Here is a 19,332-nt window from a genome sequence, read left to right on the forward strand (position 1 = left end):
GTTTTAAAAACTACCACCAATGAAGTTGAATGGCATGCACAATAAAATTGGCTTTGCCAAGAAACCCCATAAACCAAGAATTTAAATAAAATTGACAGCTGGGTCTGAGCTTGGATGGTCCTACTGATCAATCAGCCTTACTCCTTCATAGTTTAATATATTAACATGTTTAGAATTGTTACCTCATAAGAAATTTTGGATTTATTTTTATAAATCTTTCTCTAATTATTAATGTTACTCCACTTTTGAATCTTGTAATGCAATGGGTTGATACAATCATCAACATAAATCTAGCCTCTAAGCTTGTGTTTCGGGAACTGTTCATGCTACAAAGTGTGGCATGATGATTTGAGGAATAGTGCCTTCTTATCAGACAAAAGCCTTTAATTTCAAATTGACTGTCTTCCTTTCGTGCAATTAATGAAACAGAACTTTGAGTTCCTGAGACTTGAAATAGGGAATTGATGCTTTGTAAGTTTTTTTTAACAGATTTCAGACTTCAGAACCTTCAGACAATTCATTCTCAGTCATCATATTCACCCTTCAGACCAAACTTTTGAAAAGGTTGAAAACTAATCAAAAATATCTTTCAATTGCTAAAAAGTTTGCCCCATTTTTGCTTTCACAAAGAACACCTTCATGTGTCTAGATCCCATTAATGTTTTTATTGTTTTCAACATAATTGTCACTAATTGTGAAATTACATAATCGATACAATGGGAAAAGAAACCAACTATTTTCACTGATAATGGGAACTGCAGATGCTGAAGAATCCAAGATAACAAAGTGTGGAGCTGGATGAACACAGCAGGCCCAGCAGCATCTCAGGAGTACAAAAGCTAACGTTTTGGGCCTAGACCCTTCATCAAACTATTTTCACTTTTCTTTTAGAATCTGCAATGTATATTTTATACTTAACTGAAAAATGGCAACATTGTTTGAAAAATTAGCGGTGTTCTTGGCTGAAGCCACAATTCTTAAGCAATATGTGATTTTAACGATTAAATATGACCTCAAGGAGTGAAACCAGATCTTCTTACAACTATTGATAAAGTGTTAAGATAATAAAATGTGAGGCTGGATGAACACAGCAGGCCAAGCAGCATCTCAGGAGCACAAAAGCTGACGTTTCGGGCCTAGACCCTTCATCAGAGAGGGGGATGGGGGGAGGGAACTGGAATAAATAGGGAGAGAGGGGGAGGCGGACCGAAGATGGAGAGTAAAGAAGATAGGTGGAGAAGGTGTGGGTGGGGAGGTAGGGAGGGGATAGGTCAGTCCAGGGAAGACGGACAGGTCAAGGAGGTGGGATGAGGTTAGTAGGTAGCTGGGGGTGCGGCTTGGGGTGGGAGGAAGGGATGGGTGAGAGGAAGAACCGGTTAGGGAGGCAGAGACAGGTTGGACTGGTTTTGGGATGCAGTGGGTGGGGGGGAAGAGCTGGGCTGGTTGTGTGGTGCAGTGGGGGGAGGGGATGATCTGGGCTGGTTTAGGGATGCAGTAGGGGAAGGGGAGATTTTGAAACTGGTGAAGTCCACATTGATACCATATGGCTGCAGGGTTCCCAGGCGGAATATGAGTTGCTGTTCCTGCAACCTTCGGGTGGCATCATTGTGGCAGTGCAGGAGGCCCATGATGGACATGTCATCAAGAGAATGGGAGGGGGAGTGGAAATGGTTTGCGACTGGGAGGTGCAGTTGTTTGTTGCGAACCGAGCGGAGGTGTTCTGCAAAGCGGTCCCCAAGCCTCCGCTTGGTTTCCCCAATGTAGAGGAAGCCGCACCGGGTACAGTGGATGCAGTATACCACATTGGCAGATGTGCAGGTGAACCTCTGCTTAATGTGGAATGTCATCTTGTGGCCTGGGATGGGGGTGAGGGAGGAGGTGTGGGGACAAGTGTAGCATTTCCTGCGGTTGCAGGGGAAGGTACCGGGTGTGGTGGGGTTGGAGGGCAGTGTGGAGCGAACAAGGGAGTCATGGAGAGAGTGGTCTCTCCGGAAAGCAGACAGGGGAGGGGATGGAAAAATGTCTTGAGTGGTGGGGTCGGATTGTAAATGGCGGAAGTGTCGGAGGATAATGCGTTGTATCCGGAGGTTGGTAGGGTGGTGTGTGAGAACGAGGGGGATCCTCTTGGGGCGGTTGTGGCGGGGGCGGGGTGTGAGGGATGTGTCGCGGGAAATGCGGGAGACGCGGTCAAGGGCGTTCTCAATCACCGTGGGGGGAAAGTTGCGGTCCTGAAAGAACTTGGACATCTGGGATGTGCGGGAGTGGAATGTCTTATCGTGGGAGCAGATGCGGCGGAGGCGGAGGAATTGGGAATAGGGGATGGAATTTTTGCAGGAGGGTGGGTGGGAGGAGGTGTATTCTAGGTAGCTGTGGGAGTCGGTGGGCTTGAAATGGACATCAGTTACAAGCTGGTTGCCTGAGATGGAGACTGAGAGGTCCAGGAAGGTGAGGGATGTGCTGGAGATGGCCCAGGTGAACTGAAGGTTGGGGTGGAAGGTGTTGGTGAAGTGGATGAACTGTTCGAGCTCCTCTGGGGAGCAAGAGGCGGCGCCGATACAGTCATCGATGTACCGGAGGAAGAGGTGGGATTTGGGGCCTGTGTAGGTGCGGAAGAGGGACTGTTCCACGTAACCTACAACGAGGCAGGCATAGCTGGGGCCCATGCGGGTGCCCATGGCCACCCCCTTAGTCTGTAGGAAGTGGGAGGAGTCAAAAGAGAAGTTGTTGAGTGTGAGGACGAGTTCAGCTAGGCGGATGAGAGTGTCGGTGGAGGGGGCCTGGTCGGGCCTGCGGGACAGGAAGAAGCGGAGGGCCTTGAGGCCATCTCCATGCGGAATGCAGGTGTACAGGGACTGGACGTCCATGGTGAATATGAGGTGTTGGGGGCCAGGGAATTGGAAGTCCTGGAGGAGGTGGAAGTCCTGAGCAAGGGGCTCACCTTTGTCCCCCTACAACCACACATCAACGAATACCAGTCACGGTCGGACATAGAGCAGTTTTTCCGCCATCTTCGCCTGCATGCCTACTTCTTCAAGCGGGAACCCAACCCTCCTTCCACTGAACCCTTCACCCGCTTCCAACACAAGTCCTCCTCCTGGACACCACCCCCAGGCCTCCTACCCTCCCTCGACCTCTTCATCTCCAACTGCCGTCGAGACATCAACCGCCTCAACCTCTCCACCCCTCTCACCCACTCCAACCTCTCCCCCGCAGAACGGGCAGCCCTCCGCTCCCTCCGCTCCAACCCCAACCTCACCATCAAACCCGCAGACAAGGGTGGCGCAGTGGTAGTATGGCGCACTGACCTCTACATCGCCGAGGCCAGACACCAACTCTCCGACACCAGCTCCTACCGCCTCCTCGATCATGACCCCACACCCGAGCACCAAACCATCATCTCCAACACCATTCATGACCTCATCACCTCAGGGGACCTCCCACCCACAGCCTCCAACCTCATTGTTCCCCAACCCCGCACGGCCCGTTTCTATCTCCTTCCCAAAATCCACAAACCTGCCTGCCCTGGTCGACCCATCGTCTCAGCCTGCTCCTGCCCCACCGAACTCATCTCCACCTATCTGGACTCCATTTTCTCCCCTTTGGTCCAGGGGGAACTCCCCACCTATGTCCGTGACACCACCCACGCCCTCCACCTCCTCCAGGACTTCCAATTCCCTGGCCCCCAACACCTCATATTCACCATGGACGTCCAGTCCCTGTACACCTGCATTCCGCATGGAGATGGCCTCAAGGCCCTCCGCTTCTTCCTGTCCCGCAGGCCCGACCAGGCCCCCTCCACCGACACTCTCATCCGCCTAGCTGAACTCGTCCTCACACTCAACAACTTCTCTTTTGACTCCTCCCACTTCCTACAGACTAAGGGGGTGGCCATGGGCACCCGCATGGGCCCCAGCTATGCCTGCCTCTTTGTAGGTTACGTGGAACAGTCCCTCTTCCGCACCTACACAGGCCCCAAACCCCATCTCTTCCTCCGGTACATTGATGACTGTATCGGCGCCGCCTCTTGCTCCCCAGAGGAGCTCGAACAGTTCATCCACTTCACCAACACCTTCCACCCCAACCTTCAGTTCACCTGGGCCATCTCCAGCACATCCCTCACCTTCCTGGACCTCTCAGTCTCCATCTCAGGCAACCAGCTTGTAACTGATGTCCATTTCAAGCCCACCGACTCCCACAGCTACCTAGAATACACCTCCTCCCACCCACCCTCCTGCAAAAATTCCATCCCCTATTCCCAATTCCTCCGCCTCCGCCGCATCTGCTCCCACGATAAGACATTCCACTCCCGCACATCCCAGATGTCCAAGTTCTTTAAGGACCGCAACTTCCCCCCCACGGTGATTGAGAACGCCCTTGACCGCGTCTCCCGCATTTCCCGCGACACATCCCTCACACCCCGCCCCCGCCACAACCGCCCCAAGAGGATCCCCCTCGTTCTCACACACCACCCTACCAACCTCCGGATACAACGCATTATCCTCCGACACTTCCGCCATTTACAATCCGACCCCACCACCCAAGACATTTTTCCATCCCCACCCCTGTCTGCTTTCCGGAGAGACCACTCTCTCCGTGACTCCCTTGTTCGCTCCACACTGCCCTCCAACCCCACCACACCCGGCACCTTCCCCTGCAACCGCAGGAAATGCTACACTTGTCCCCACACCTCCTCCCTCACCCCCATCCCAGGCCCCAAGATGACATTCCACATTAAGCAGAGGTTCACCTGCACATCTGCCAATGTGGTATACTGCATCCACTGTACCCGGTGCGGCTTTCTCTACATTGGGGAAACCAAGCGGAGGCTTGGGGACCGCTTTGCAGAACACCTCCGCTCAGTTCGCAACAAACAACTGCACCTCCCGGTCGCAAACCATTTCCACTCCCCCTCCCATTCTCTTGATGACATGTCCATCATGGGCCTCCTGCACTGCCACAATGATGCCACCCGAAGGTTGCAGGAACAGCAACTCATATTCCGCCTGGGAACCCTGCAGCCATATGGTATCAATGTGGACTTCACCAGTTTCAAAATCTCCCCTTCCCCCACTGCATCCCTAAACCAGCCCAGTTCATCCCCTCCCCCCACTGCACCACACAACCAGCCCAGCTCTTCCCCCCCACCCACTGCATCCCAAAACCAGTCCAACCTGTCTCTGCCTCCCTAACCGGTTCTTCCTCTCACCCATCCCTTCCTCCCACCCCAAGCCGCACCCCCAGCTACCTACTAACCTCATCCCACCTCCTTGACCTGTCCGTCTTCCCTGGACTGACCTATCCCCTCCCTACCTCCCCACCCACACCTTCTCCACCTATCTTCTTTACTCTCCATCTTCAGTCCGCCTCCCCCTCTCTCCCTATTTATTCCAGTTCCCTCCCCCCATCCCCCTCTCTGATGAAGGGTCTAGGCCCGAAACGTCAGCTTTTGTGCTCCTGAGATGCTGCTTGGCCTGCTGTGTTCATCCAGCCTCACATTTTATTATCTTGGAATCTCCAGCGTCTGCAGTTCCCATTATCATTGATAAAGTGTTTCCAGGTTACTGTGCATGGCACATACAGAAGTCAGATGCAGTTTGTAGATAACAAGATGTAGAGCTGGATGAACACAGCAGACCAAGCAGCATCAGAGGAGCAGGAAAGCTGACGTTTCGGGCTTAGACCCTTCTTCAGAAAAAGAAAAAGGGTCTAGGCCCGAAACATTAGCTTTCTAGCTCCTCTGATACTGCTTGGCCTGCTGTGTTCATCCAGCTCTACACCTTGTTATCTTACATTCTCAAACATCTGCAGTTCCTACTATCTCTAAAGCAGTTTGTAGATGTCAGGATTCCATTGAATTGTGTCAAAATAAGGGCACATTGAGGAAAAAAATGTTGGCACACTGAAGTATTTTGTTGATAAGATGTCTTAAATGAAGCCTTTGTATTGGAGATTCGGCTATGCATGTTTGTAAAGCACGTTCAGAATCATAGAAGAGTGATGGTACTTCAGGATGCTATCCAGCTTATCATGTTTGCAGCAGTTTTTCAAATGAGCATTGTTATCTAGTTCTGATTTCCTGCTTTTATTCCCCAATACCTTTATATATTATGTTTATCCAAAGACTCATACAATGCCCTCTTGAATCACTCAATTAAACCTGCCTTCATCACACTTCCAGGCAGTGCATTCCATACCCTAATTACTCACTTTCACACTTGCTCCTTTTGCAGATCACTTCAAATCTACACCCTTTTGTTCTTGTTCTTTTTATGAGTGGGAATGGTTTCTCCCTGTCTATTCTATCCAGACCACTCATGATATTGAAAACTGTTATCAGGTCTCCTCTGAGCCTTCTCTCCAATGAACACAGTCCCAACTTCTTCAATCTATCCGCACGGAAGTTCCTCATCCCTGGAACTATCCTTGTAAACGTCTTCCGCTTTACCTCCAATGCATTCAATCCTATTTTCTATGCAATACCCCCTTTGTAGATGCATCAATACCCTGTATTATGGTAGTAATGCTTTGTGTTCCATTCCCTTTGTAGCAAGCAATAACATGCGATCTTCCTTCATAATCCCTTGCTGTATCTGCATATTAACTTTTGATATTTGTGTGACAGGATATCTAGATCCCTTTGTACTTCAGGGTTCTGCTATTCTCACTCTCTTTCTCTCCATTTCACGAATATGCTGCTTGTCTATTGTATAACCAAAGTGGACATATTCATATTTTTTAAAAATTATGCTCCATCTTCCAACTTTTTGTCTAATCATTAATCTTGCTTCATCCTTTTTCAAACTCCTTATGCCCTCTCTTTACTACATATCTTCGTGCTGGTAACAAAAAAAATCTTGTTCATAATGGCACCAATTAGCACTGGGTTGCAGTAGTCACAGACGACCACTTTCTCATTATAAAGAGATGTCTGGTGATGATTTAACCTGAGGGTCACCATGCTTCAGGTGAGGGGCAGGTTTGAGAAACAGGACCTTCATGGTCACCTCAGCCAGCACAGGAATTGAACCTGTGCTGTTAGCTTCACTTTTCATTGCAAACCAGTTGTCCACCCAACCGAGTTAACCAACCACAAAGTTGGCACTCACCCTGTTTGGGCACATTTTAAATGCATTTTCAACAGTCAAGTAGTTCTGTAATGGTACTTGAATGAGGAGATTCTGGTTCAAGAGGGCCACTGCCCCTCAAAACCTCCTCAAAAGTATGTATTAGGACATGCAAAATTACACTATCCTGGCCACATAACTAGGACTTTCCATTTTGTAGCCCCTGTAAACGATGCAGCTTCAACTTAGAACAGTGACTGTTGATACTAAACTCCAGAGAACATCAAGTGTAGGCCTAAAATTTGAATCATACAGTAGAGAAGAGGCCTTTCAGCTCAATCAAATCTGAACCGCCAAAAATACACTGCCACCTACACAGGACCTACTTTCCTGCACTAGGCCCATACCCTTGAAAATTGTGACACTTAAGTGTTCATCCACAAACTCTTAAATTACCTTTTGTGCATCAAAATTTGTAATTTCATACTTTTACTTTCATTTCAGGACTGCAAACCATCTGCTTATGCCCTTCAAACAATAAGTATGAGGAGGTCATGGACATTCTTGTTCCATGTGATGAATTGCTTTTATTGATTCCTTCCTTCTAGGAGCTCATTTGGTTCAGTATTCTCCGATGTTCCAACCTCTGTCCTAGCCCAAACTTGCAACTTTCTCAAGGTTCACCAAATAAATATTGGGAAAAATGAAGCCATTGTTTGTGATTGCTGTTTCAAATGCTGTTCCCTAGCTACCAACTCTGCTCTCCCTGAAAATTGACAGTGAATAAGCCAGTCTGTCCACAACCATGGTGTCACCTTTGACAAGGAAGTGAACTTGCAACCTTATATTCATGCCAACACAAAAGAACCTTATTCTCACTCTGTTTCATTGCATGAATTGGTCTTGTCTCAGCTCATTTTCTGAAACCCTAATTCATGTCTTTGTTACCTTAAGATTTGATAAACACACTGCCCTCCTGGCTGCCCTCCCATATTCAGCCCTCTGTAAACATGAGGCCATCCAAAATTCTGCTGGCCTTCTCTGAGGTCACACTAAGTCCCACTCACTTATATCGCCCTGTGTTTATCAACCTAGATTGGCTCCCAGTCTGGAAATATTTTGATTTTAAAATACTCGTCCTTGACGCGGCTTCACTTCTCTCTGTCTGTGAAATCTGTTCTATCCCAGCAATGCTCAAAAATATCCCGGCTGCTTTGATTCTGGCTTTTTGAGAGTCTCTGACTTTAATTGTTTTATGCAGCCAGACCATAGACTTGTGACTGAATTAAAGAGGCAGGTTAAAATGGGAGCACTTGAAACCATTAATGTGAATGATTGGGCCACACCTATCATACTAGTGATGAAAAAAGATTAATCTTTCTTCACAGTATGCATCTGTAATGGTCTTAAGGTCTGTATTAATCCGGTACTCTGTGCTGAGCAGAGCTCTTTGCCCTTAATCAATAAGCTATTTGTTGGACTGGCTGGATGTCAGGCTTGACTTAGTGCAATTTTATTGACAAGATATCTCCAAATGAATGTAGATTCTTAGTCACAGAAATACTTGACAATTATAACACATAAATGATTAATCAAGTACAAGAGACTTCCATTTGGAATCACATCTGCACCTCAGTAATTCCAGTGTGCCATGGATCAGAATTTAAGTGGATAGCTTGGAGTCCAGTGTTCTCTGGACAATATTTCACTCAGGAGTAGAATCTAGAAAAGGGTATATCCACAATTTAGATGCTATTCTGCAGAGACTTAAAGATTATAGTGCAAGAATGAGAAAAGACATAAATGATTGTTAATATCATAAATGCCTTAATTGGGAGGAATGTTGTGTACTTGAGTAAGTATTTTGGACTGGCACATTGAGTCTGATCCATGTGACTTCATGAAACATTGTGGACTATTTTGGAGGCAAACAGTTCAGTCTAAATTAGTGTCTGTAGAGAAGGTATCTCTTCAATAAAGTTCCTGCTGTTATTAAACACTTCGGCTTCCTATCCTTCATGAAACATCACAGTTATGTCATATGAATTGCTCTTACAATGCTGCAGTGAAGTGTCTTGAGATATTTTAAAATATTCAATGAATTGCAGTTGTTCTCTGTATCTGCTATGGTTCCTTTCCTGAGAACCTCCACAAATGATGAAATCAGGAGTGTGAAGCTTGTTAAAAAGGGATTTTAAGAAATTGTGGATATGTGATTTTTGCTGGTGGATATTGACTTTTATTGTTACTTATTTTTTGGAATGAATAGGTGAATTCATGACTTTGCAGATACAGAGGATTCACTTTATATTAAATCCCCTTTTATGAATGAAATCACAGGAAGTTCTACTGCCTTTTGTCTTTGCCACTTTGTCACAAAATTTGAAACCAAAACAATTGATGCCTTTGTCATTTAAACAAACTTTACATTATTTGGGAAAGAAGAGATTACTTCATGGTGATGCTTTTGATTCAGAGTTTTACAAATGTAACACATTCATCTATGTGATTTTCACCATATTCTCACCTAAGATTTTGGAGTAGATTTGTAGCTCGGCTTGTGGGTGTTGAGGTTAGTTGGCTTGCTGAGTTGGTTTGATGTTCTGCAGATGTTTCGTTACCATGCTGGGTAACATCATCAGTGCAGCCTCTGATGAAGTGCCGGTGTGTTTTCCCGCTTGGTTTTTAAACTCTGGAGTCTATTGAGCTGGATTGCCTCACTTCAGGTTTTCCTTCACGGTGGAGTATGTATGTGTCGTGTTCTATGTGTATATTGATAGCTTTCTTCCTGGAGTACCAGGCTTCTAGGTGTTCCCGTGCCTGTCCCTGCTTAGCTTGTCCCAGGATCTTGGTGCTGTCCCAGTTGAACTGGTGGTTCTCCTTGTCCATGTGGATTAAGATGAGTGAGTATTGGTCGTGTCTTTTTGTAGCCAGTTGGTGTTTGTGTACCCTTGTTGTTAGTTTCCTTCCTGTTTGTCCAACGTAGTGTTTCTCACAGTCTCTGCAGGGGATCTGATAACTGACATTGGCCCCATTCTCATCATTGAAGAAGATGCTTATTGCAGTACATATTAATGTATCAGAATCTATGATTTAATAAATTTTATTGTGTTTATCTTCACTGATTGAAAATAGAATGTACTATAGTAATATGTAGAAATAATAATAGAAATATAGTTCATAGGAGTAGGCCGTTTGATTCCCTCAAAACTGCACAGCCATTCAGTATGATCATGACAGCTATTTTGTGCTGTAATCTAGTTTTATGTAGAATATTAGTGTCTTTGGGAGTGGGGAATTACACTATCTAGTCATCTAATTTTTCCTAATTTATTTTACTTGCAGACCATGTACCTGGCTAATTGAGAATTGATGTTTTAGATTGGGTAAATAACTATTGATGATATCTTACTGCTCTTCCTGTCTGTGGGGAAATAGAGGTAGAATTAAAAATTCAGTTTCAACAGTTATAAAATCAAACTGTATCAAAAACAGTTTCAACTGATTTCCTTGTCCTAGGACTATAAAGTTAATGCTGTATAATGTGTTATTACATCAGTCGTATTATAAATTTAAGGTACAGTGACAGCCATTGCATATGCTTCCAGTTATCTCTCTTGACTGATTGTTTTATTGTGTACCTTGGATGACCAAATGTCACTAGGTCAATTGTGTTGCTGTTGGGTTTCATTCCTACCCTCTTTTAGATCACAGATTCTTACAACTGGAAAAATTTAAAAGTTCAGAATTGTGTTAAGTATATCTGGACTCAAACTCACCTTTTTTTGCTTTTGTTCCAGTATGTGGATGTGACTTGGCCGAGGGTGGATTTTTTGTGAGGCAAGAGGAATACATCTGTACTTCTGACTATCAAAAGCTGTACGGAACACGTTGCTTCAGCTGTAATGAATTTATCGAAGGTGAAGTGGTTTCAGCTCTGGGGAAAACTTACCATCCAAAGTGCTTTGTTTGTGCTGTTTGCAGGTAAGGAAATACATTTTTTTCAGAATGATAGTCATGTGAAGGCCTAAAGGAACGGGGTTGTTTCTAATTATTAAAGACTTATAAAACAATCAAATGGTAGAACTTAGCACAAGTATTGAGCTGTATTCATCCTGCAACTCTGCTAGTTATCTTGCAGATGTTTGTGGAGTCAAGGAAGGTTCTATGATTTTGTAGCATTTGGTGGGTAGGGACATATCTGGGATCATCAATCCTCAATAAGTTTAAAACGTCCACATGAATACACTGGAGTGAGTTAGCAAGGAGGGCTGGTGGAGATATCTGTATGGTTGTACCACATTTACTATGTGGAACCCTTCTACTCCACAGTTACCTAAACCTTAGATCAACCCTAGATTGGAATAGTACCTCAGAAAAACAAATTGAAATGGCCCAGCAGAAGAACGACATGGAAGAAGAACTTCAAAAGCTATGAATGGGCACCTGCTATATAACATCAGTCAGTCCTGGATCAGAGATAATGGGAACTGCAGATGCTGGAGAATTCCAAGATAATAAAATGTGAGGCTGGATGAACACAGCAGGCCAAGCAGCATCTCAGGAGCACAAAAGCTGACGTTTCGGGCCTAGACCCTTTATCTTCTAGGCCCGAAATGTCAGCTTTTGTGCTCCTGAGATGCTGCTTGGCCTGCTGTGTTCATCCAGCCCCACATTTTATTATCTTAGTCAGTCCTGGATATTGGCTTTGTGTTAACAGCTCCTCAAAGCTTAAGTATTAACAGTTCTACTATCTTGATTATGTATTGCACATAGCATACAAAAAAGAAGTTAATTAAGCTTGTACTTTATAGAAAATAGAGTAATGTAAAAAACCAAGTGCCTGAAGTGCGGTCCCACTAGTACAGATGGTCTGACTTGGTACCTTTACAATAGCCATCTGGATACCTGGCCAAGACGGTGGAGTGTAAAGGACAATATCACTAAAACTGGCTACTTTTGGGTAGGCCACAAGCCAAAGTGGGGAGCTGTATTGGGAATTAAATAAAGTTACTATAAAAGGGATAATAACAGCAGTAAGACAACACCTTATAAGGTAGTACTGTTAGCCTCATTTGAACCTTGAGCATCATCCCAAGGGCCACATCAGTAGAAGTGACCGGCCAGGAACCTTGTACATCAAAAAGCTTGAATGATGCCTGGGAACAGACTAGAGAGATTCAATACATTCCTGTAGGTTGGTTTGAGAAATACCTAGAATGGAAGATTTCTCTGTATTCAGCAACAATAGCTCTATTTATGTATGGGACAGAGCCAAGAAGATTCAGATTGAGTATCACGTAGAATTCTGTTTAGTCAAAGGCAGACACTCTTTCTGAGGTTATTTGAACAAACACAAAGTTATGAGCATACTTGAGTCCTCTTGTGGTCTGTGCAGTAGCTTATCCACAACAGCTGATCTGTAGAATTGGACTTACTAGGTATACCCCTGTCCTTCATGTACTAAACCCTGAAGAAGAGCACAAGCACAGAAACACTGACCAAATCTGTAACAGTAGTAGATTCGCCAACTTAAGGGCATTTAAATGGTTATTCCATGAACATATGGATGATAATGGAATAGTGTAGGTTAGATGGGCTTCTGATTGGTTTCACACGTCGGCACAACATCGCGGGCCGAAGGGCCTGTACTGCGCTGTAATGTTCTGTGTTCTTTAAATCATTTTCCCTCCTCCTAGCCCTAGCCAGCTCCCATTAGTTCCATTGGACATATACAAATTATAATTACATGTATATACAGTTAGAGTTTTAATTTAGGAAAGACATGAATTCATGACAGTTTACAATTTCTGACATACGACAAGTCTTTCTAGATATCCTATTGCATGTTTGTGGTGTATATATAAGTAATTATCACAAATTAGTTGGTATTGCAAGGGTCTATTTTAGAGTGTTATTCAAGATCATACATTCTTTGTTTATCAGGTATTTTAGTACCATTCTTGTTTATGTCTCAATAAGACCTAAAACAACTTATGTCATAAATAGGTCTGCTTTTATATCAAGGTGCTAGTCCAATATTTTATATATAGATATGTTGCTGAAAAATGAGTAAACATAGCTAATATTCAATTTAAGTCATGCCTCATTATCATCAGACAACAATAATAAATCTGTAACCTTATGCTAGTTATCTGACTCATTCGATTCACTATTTAGAATGTATTTTGCTGTGTTTTTGTAGTTGCTAAGCAACAGTCCAGCTCCTGAAATGTTGTAACAATGTATTCAGGCTGAGAGCTGGAAACTCTGCATTGGAGCTGGCCATGTTAGTCATTTTTCTTGTCATGATTTTTATGTGAATTTCATCATAGTGAGACAAAATTGGGATATGGAGTAATTTTCTCTTTTGGTTCTCAATGTTCTGAGAAGAAAATGTAAGAGGTTGCTTTCTCATGGTGATCAGCAGTAAAAGAAGCATCAAATCATGACAGAGTTGGCATCCAAGGTGAATTGTTGTTCCTGGCACTAGGTAATTTAAGAATCAGTATTCATTTGATACTTTCAGAGATACTAGGAGCTGCAGATGCTGGAGAACCTGAGATAACAAGGTGTAGAGCTGGATGAACACAGCAGGCCAAACAGCATCAGAGGAGCAGAAAGGCTGATGTTTCAGGCCTAGACACTTGTTCAGAAAATGAAGAAGGGTCTAGGCCTGAAATGTCGGCCTTACTGCTCCTCTGAAGCTGTATCGCCTGCTGTGTTCATCCAGCTCTACACCTTGTTATCTTCATTAGATACTTGTCAGTTGTGCCTAGGCTTTAAAAATGACACCTGTAATCTCAGGAGGTCCAGCCACTGGTGAGTACCATTTCGGGGGCAAGAGGAAAGTTAGAACAAGCAGACTGCCATAGGAGCATGGCTAATGAGTTGAATTTTGGAGAATAGCATGAGAAGACTCATTGGAGCTCGTGGGAAGCAACCCTCCATGAAAGTCACCAAAACTGACACTTGGCTGATTTCTGATAAAATTCACCTTCATATTCTTTTCATAACCAAAATATAGTGGATTCTCGGAAACTGAAATAACAAGAGGAAATTCTGGAAGTACTCAGTAGGTCAGGCAGATTCTAGTACAACATTATCGACCTGAAACAGTAATTCTATTATCTCTTCTCTAGACACTGCCCGAACAGTTGTGCATTTGAAATGTTTTCTGTTTCATTATCATATTTGTTCTCTGCTGCAGGGTGTCTTTTCCTTTTCTACTTCAAATACAGTCTTTGCAGTAATTCAGTATTGTCAACAGCTTGTTTTTATATTTCTGTTCCATGACACTTGTGCTGAGAGATGCTTTAGCATGTGCCATTTTGGATTGCATCATGTGGTCTTTGAATATTTCAGAGCCCAACGTGAAGGGCCAAGCCTCATTCTTACAGTAGCAAGTTGCAAACTGTACAGAAGAAATTAATTAGGATGGCACTAAAATTGGATTTTAAAAATATGTAGAGTGGTAGATTGTGGTACCAATGTGAACATGGTGAAATAGTTTCACTAACTTAAGATTCTGGGAGTTAGTGAGTTCCGATGTAAAAATTGAATGAAAGAACTGTAAATTTCACTGTTCTGCTCGGGCTTTTTATGTGGTATAAGGTGGATAACATTGATCCTATATCAGCCTGAACAGAGAAACCCAAACCAAATCTTTTACAGGTCTAGGCTTTCTAAGTATGCAAGTCAGGTGATATTTCCCTTCCTGAAATCCTGAAATGCCAGCTGGGGTGGCATGGCTCCAGAGGACGCTAGGGAAGAATTCACTAGGAAATAGGTTGGGCCCAGTTGTGTTGAAAATATCTTGCTGTAGTGATCTTCAAGCAAGTCCTGGATCCACCTCAAAACTCTTGCCAGTTCCCAACTGTTGGCATACGGACTCAAATCCTGAGGTAGCCTGGAAACTTTGTCTGACGTGCCTTTTGGAATGAGAATGGGTAGAAATCTCAGCACTTACCCAAACACAACTTCTCATAAAAGTGGAATCCTAACAATACTGTGGTTAACTCCAGTTTCTAGTCTTCTGATTGGAGATCAACTGCACCTACATAAAGCCTGATTGGAATTTCAGATCCATGTAATTTGACAGCATAGAAGAAAACGATACATTCTCCTAGATTTATCTGCTTAGTTCAATTCTCCTATTATTTCTTCACGCCCTTATAATTTTTTTACTTAACAAAGATTTACTCAATCCTCTTAAAATCTATTCTCGATTTTACGCCCAACTTGTGTCATCGGTGGAATGCTGTGTACCCTAAAATTATTTTCATATCAAAACAAAGTCTGCAAATTCCTCCATTCATTTTTTCTGGAAATTTTAAATTTGTGTCATTCTGCTTATTGGCTCTCAGAATTTTGACAATAGTCTTTCCATGTTTAGTTTGTAATAGCCCTTTGTTTTGAACATCTCTATAAATCTCTTTTTAGCCTTCCATCTTTGATTGGAGTCTGGTTTCTTCTTCTATTATGTAAAGGCTGTCAACAGGAAACTGTCTACATGTGCAGGAAGAGTTTCTGCCAAAACTACGATGAGTGGGAGTGGGACCTCCAAGGAAGAGGTTTCAGCCTCCTTGTTTGCTCTTGATATGTAGTATGCCTTGTGCAGATTATTATTATTATTCAAAGGAAGTAATTTCAACTTTTAGGCAGTTTAGTGGCTCAGTACAGTGATTCATTTATATAGACTCTAAAGAGTTTGGACATCTCTTGTCAAGCAAAGTTCCACTTTTGCACCCTTTGCCTGATTGGAGCACTGATCGGAAAAACAGACATAGAAGACTTGATTTGTGACACTCCCAATTTCCAAGTTTAATTTCCAGTTTTAAAACCAGTCAGTCTGAACCATGAGCAGTTAGGCACTGTTGCCTCCATCATTAACTGTCCTGTAATATGTGTCTATGAAATGAACTGGTGCAAAATCTACCTCCATGATGATGTGAAGATTTGCCTGTACAAATAAAATGCACCTAGTAATGTTAATTAGGAGTGAGGTAGTCTTCTGGACTTGCTTGTGTTTGCTTAAGCAGGTTGTAAAAGAATTTTTCTTTTTTTTGATCCTAATTGGTCCATGTTTTATTGTTTATTCCTTTCTTCAAGAGATCACATGGCTTGTGGACATAGTGCAGTGTATATTCTGAGATACACAAGATATTATTTGCCTTCAAAGGTTCAGGTGGCTGAGGATAGAGCAATATTGATGGCAATTTAAAAGGACTGTTAGTAACTCTTAACTAATGTCTAGCTAATGTCTTAACTAATGTCTGGTAGGTGTGTCTCTCCTGGAACCTAGACGTAATTTTGTTTCTTGTTGTTTGTCAAGGTACCAGGCTGACAAGTTTGACTTGTACTCAAAATGGCCATTAACTGAGCAGTAACTCTGCCTGTACATTCATCTTTCCAAAAGAGGATGAGTAACATTTGTACTTACATTTTATTTAATAAAAAAGCTGCCAGTGAACTGCATTCAATAAATACCCAGCAGTTGTATTTGGGAACGGGAAGGGAAGCAGTATCAGAGTGCCTTGAATAGGCTTGTTACTGGCTAGAGTTCATTAGGGTTATAGTTGGTTTCCTGTCTGGATGGTAAAGCAGATTGGCAGATACCCTAAGCTTTGAGTTTGCTAATTATGACGGAATCCGATTGTACTGCTGCTGCTGTTGCTACTGATGGTCAATAGTGTTTCATAGACACCCAGTTTTGAGTTACTGAATCAATCCTGAATCTCTCCCATTTAACATAGTGACAGTGCAATACAAAACAAATGGTGTTCTGTTTGCAAAGACAGTGCTTTACCTCCTTAACAATTACACGGTGTTCACTCCTGCTGCCATTGCCATGGATTGATGCATCTGTGACAGACATGTTCATGAGAACAATATATCCTCTGTGCATTTTTTTCTAAAATGTTTGTTCATGGCATTTGGGTGTCACTGTCTAAGCCAGCATTTGTTAAACATCTGAATTGCTGTATAGAAGTTGGTACTGAGCTGCCTTTTTGAACTACTGCAGTCCTTGGGGCATAGGGACACCTGTAATGCTGTTATGAAGAGAGTCCCCGGATTTTCACCAGTGACTGTGAAGGATTGCAATGTAGTTTCAAGTCAGGAGTGTGTGACTTGGAGTGGAACTTGCAGGTGATGGCATTGACATGCATCTGCTGCTTTTGTCCTTCTAGATGGTAGAAGTTGTGGTTTGGAAAGTGTTGGCATCTTTTTGTTTTTTTGCAATGTATCTTTTAGATGGGACACTGTTGCTACTGCGATTTGTTGGTGAATGGAGTGAATGTTGAAGGTGGTAGATGGCATTAAAATCAGGTGGGCTTCTTTGTTCTGAATAGTGTTGAACTTCTAGAGTGTTGTTGGAGCTACGCCACTCAGGTAAGTGGGTCGTAATCAATCACATTCTTGATCTATCTCAGTGCTCTCATTTGGCTGGACAGCTGGTTTGTAATAGACTGCAGAGTAATGTCAACAGTGTGGGTTCAATTCCCGCACCAGCTGAGGTTACAATGAAGGGCTGCCCTTCTCAGCTCTCACAACATCAGAGATGTGGTGACCCTCAGGTTAAAACACCGTTGGTTGTCTTACTGTGTAATGAGAGAGCAACCCTATGGTCTGGCAGAACAAAGGCAACTTTACCTTTTAATTTCTACAAAATTACGAGAAGTAGATTTAATAAGTTTTTTTTAAAAGCAAGATAATGTGGATGCCTGGAATCTGAAATAAAAAAGAGGAAGTTGTGGTAATATTCCCAATCATGGATGATGTAATAAGTACTAGTCCATCAGCTGAGAGAGATAAGTAGTCATCAACTGGACATTTTTTTTGCCTTGTTCAATCTAAAACAATGAGGAATCTAAGGTACCTGAGACAATGTGACCTCATATCCTCACCACCACCCACCATCACTGCTCTCCACTACCCTCAACTGTGAATCACTGTACCACAACCTTTAGTAAGTCCATTAGTAAGAAAAATCTGTATTTACATTGTCCCTTTTAGTGTAATAAACTGCCACCAGGGCACTTAAAGTGACCATTATCAAACAAAATCTGACACCAAGCCTCCAAATTAGATTTTCATACAGATGACTTAATTGGCTTTAAGAACTGAATTAAGGGAGGTGAGAGTGAGAGAAAGGGAATGAATTCCAGAACTTAGGGTCTAAACAGCTGAAAGCACAACAGGTTGTTATGGAGAAATCAAAACCAGGGATACGTAAGAGATTAGAATAAGAAAAACAGATCTTGCAGCGGAAAGAGATTATTGAGATAGGGAAGGGCAAGGCTTTCTATAAACAGGACTAAAAATTGTAAAATTGATTGATATAGGGTTGTATTGAGCACAAATCCAAGAAGCCTTTCTGACAGACTACAATCATTGACATATCACTTGGAGTTACAGAAGGACCAGGGAAAAAAAAGGCCATTTAGCTCATCATGATTATGCTGATTCTTTCCAAGATCGATCCAATTTAGTCTCATTCCCATGCTCTGTCTCTGTTGTTTACAACCATTTCCTATCCAACCATTTACATAACTTCATTGAATTCCAGATCATAACCTGCTACACATAGATAAATATATTTAAAAACCGAATACCATATTTCATGTGTACACTGACAGCATTGAGTTCTACCTCATATTCTTTCATGAAGGCACAGCATGTATGTACGAAACAGGAGTGGATGACTGTGAGATGTTGTAGGCCTCCAGAACTAGCAGTGAGGGCATAGGAAGAGAAGTAGTTCTGTGAGGTTCTGTGGCTATGTCAGAGTAAATAAGAAATAAGAACAAGTTGTCCCATTCACTTGAACAGTGGAAGAAAAGTGTTGGATAAGGATGGTCCATCATGTCAAAGTTTGGGTAGGGCCATGTTTATTGAACCAGTATTTCCGTGGTGTTAAACAGCTTTTTAAAACTCAAGTGCCGAATAAAACAAATTTTCATTCGATGAATCACCGCAACTGTTGAAACTATTGTTTCTACCTCACGTTCATTCTCTAGCCAATCATTCCACATGAAACTGAACCTGATTCTGGAAACTCTTAGCATTCTTATTTGACGAAGAGCTGAACTTTGTCCTTCATGTCCCCCAATCTAAAAAAACTGCCCATCTGCTTCTCAGTTATGTCTCCTATTTCAGACGATCTGCTGCAAAAACTTGTATTAGGCATATTGTACCTCCAGACGTGGATATTTCAATACTTCCCTTGGCCGCCCTCCTGTCCCCTCCTACTCCATTAATATCAGCT

General features: G+C 43.0%; 1 protein-coding gene across 1 annotated transcript in view; it reads left to right on the forward strand.

Moving 5' to 3' along the window:
• The window catches only part of ablim2 (actin binding LIM protein family, member 2), a 333,460-nt gene that overhangs the window by 110,025 nt on the left and 204,103 nt on the right, over positions 1-19,332 (forward strand). The window contains exon 3 of the mRNA XM_048533104.2: positions 10,865-11,048. Coding sequence (XP_048389061.1) covers positions 10,865-11,048 — 184 coding nt within the window. The remainder of the gene's footprint in view (positions 1-10,864; positions 11,049-19,332) is intronic.

This window comes from Stegostoma tigrinum, chromosome 1 (assembly GCF_030684315.1).
Source record: "Stegostoma tigrinum isolate sSteTig4 chromosome 1, sSteTig4.hap1, whole genome shotgun sequence".
In the NCBI taxonomy this organism is placed as follows: domain Eukaryota; kingdom Metazoa; phylum Chordata; class Chondrichthyes; order Orectolobiformes; family Stegostomatidae; genus Stegostoma; species Stegostoma tigrinum.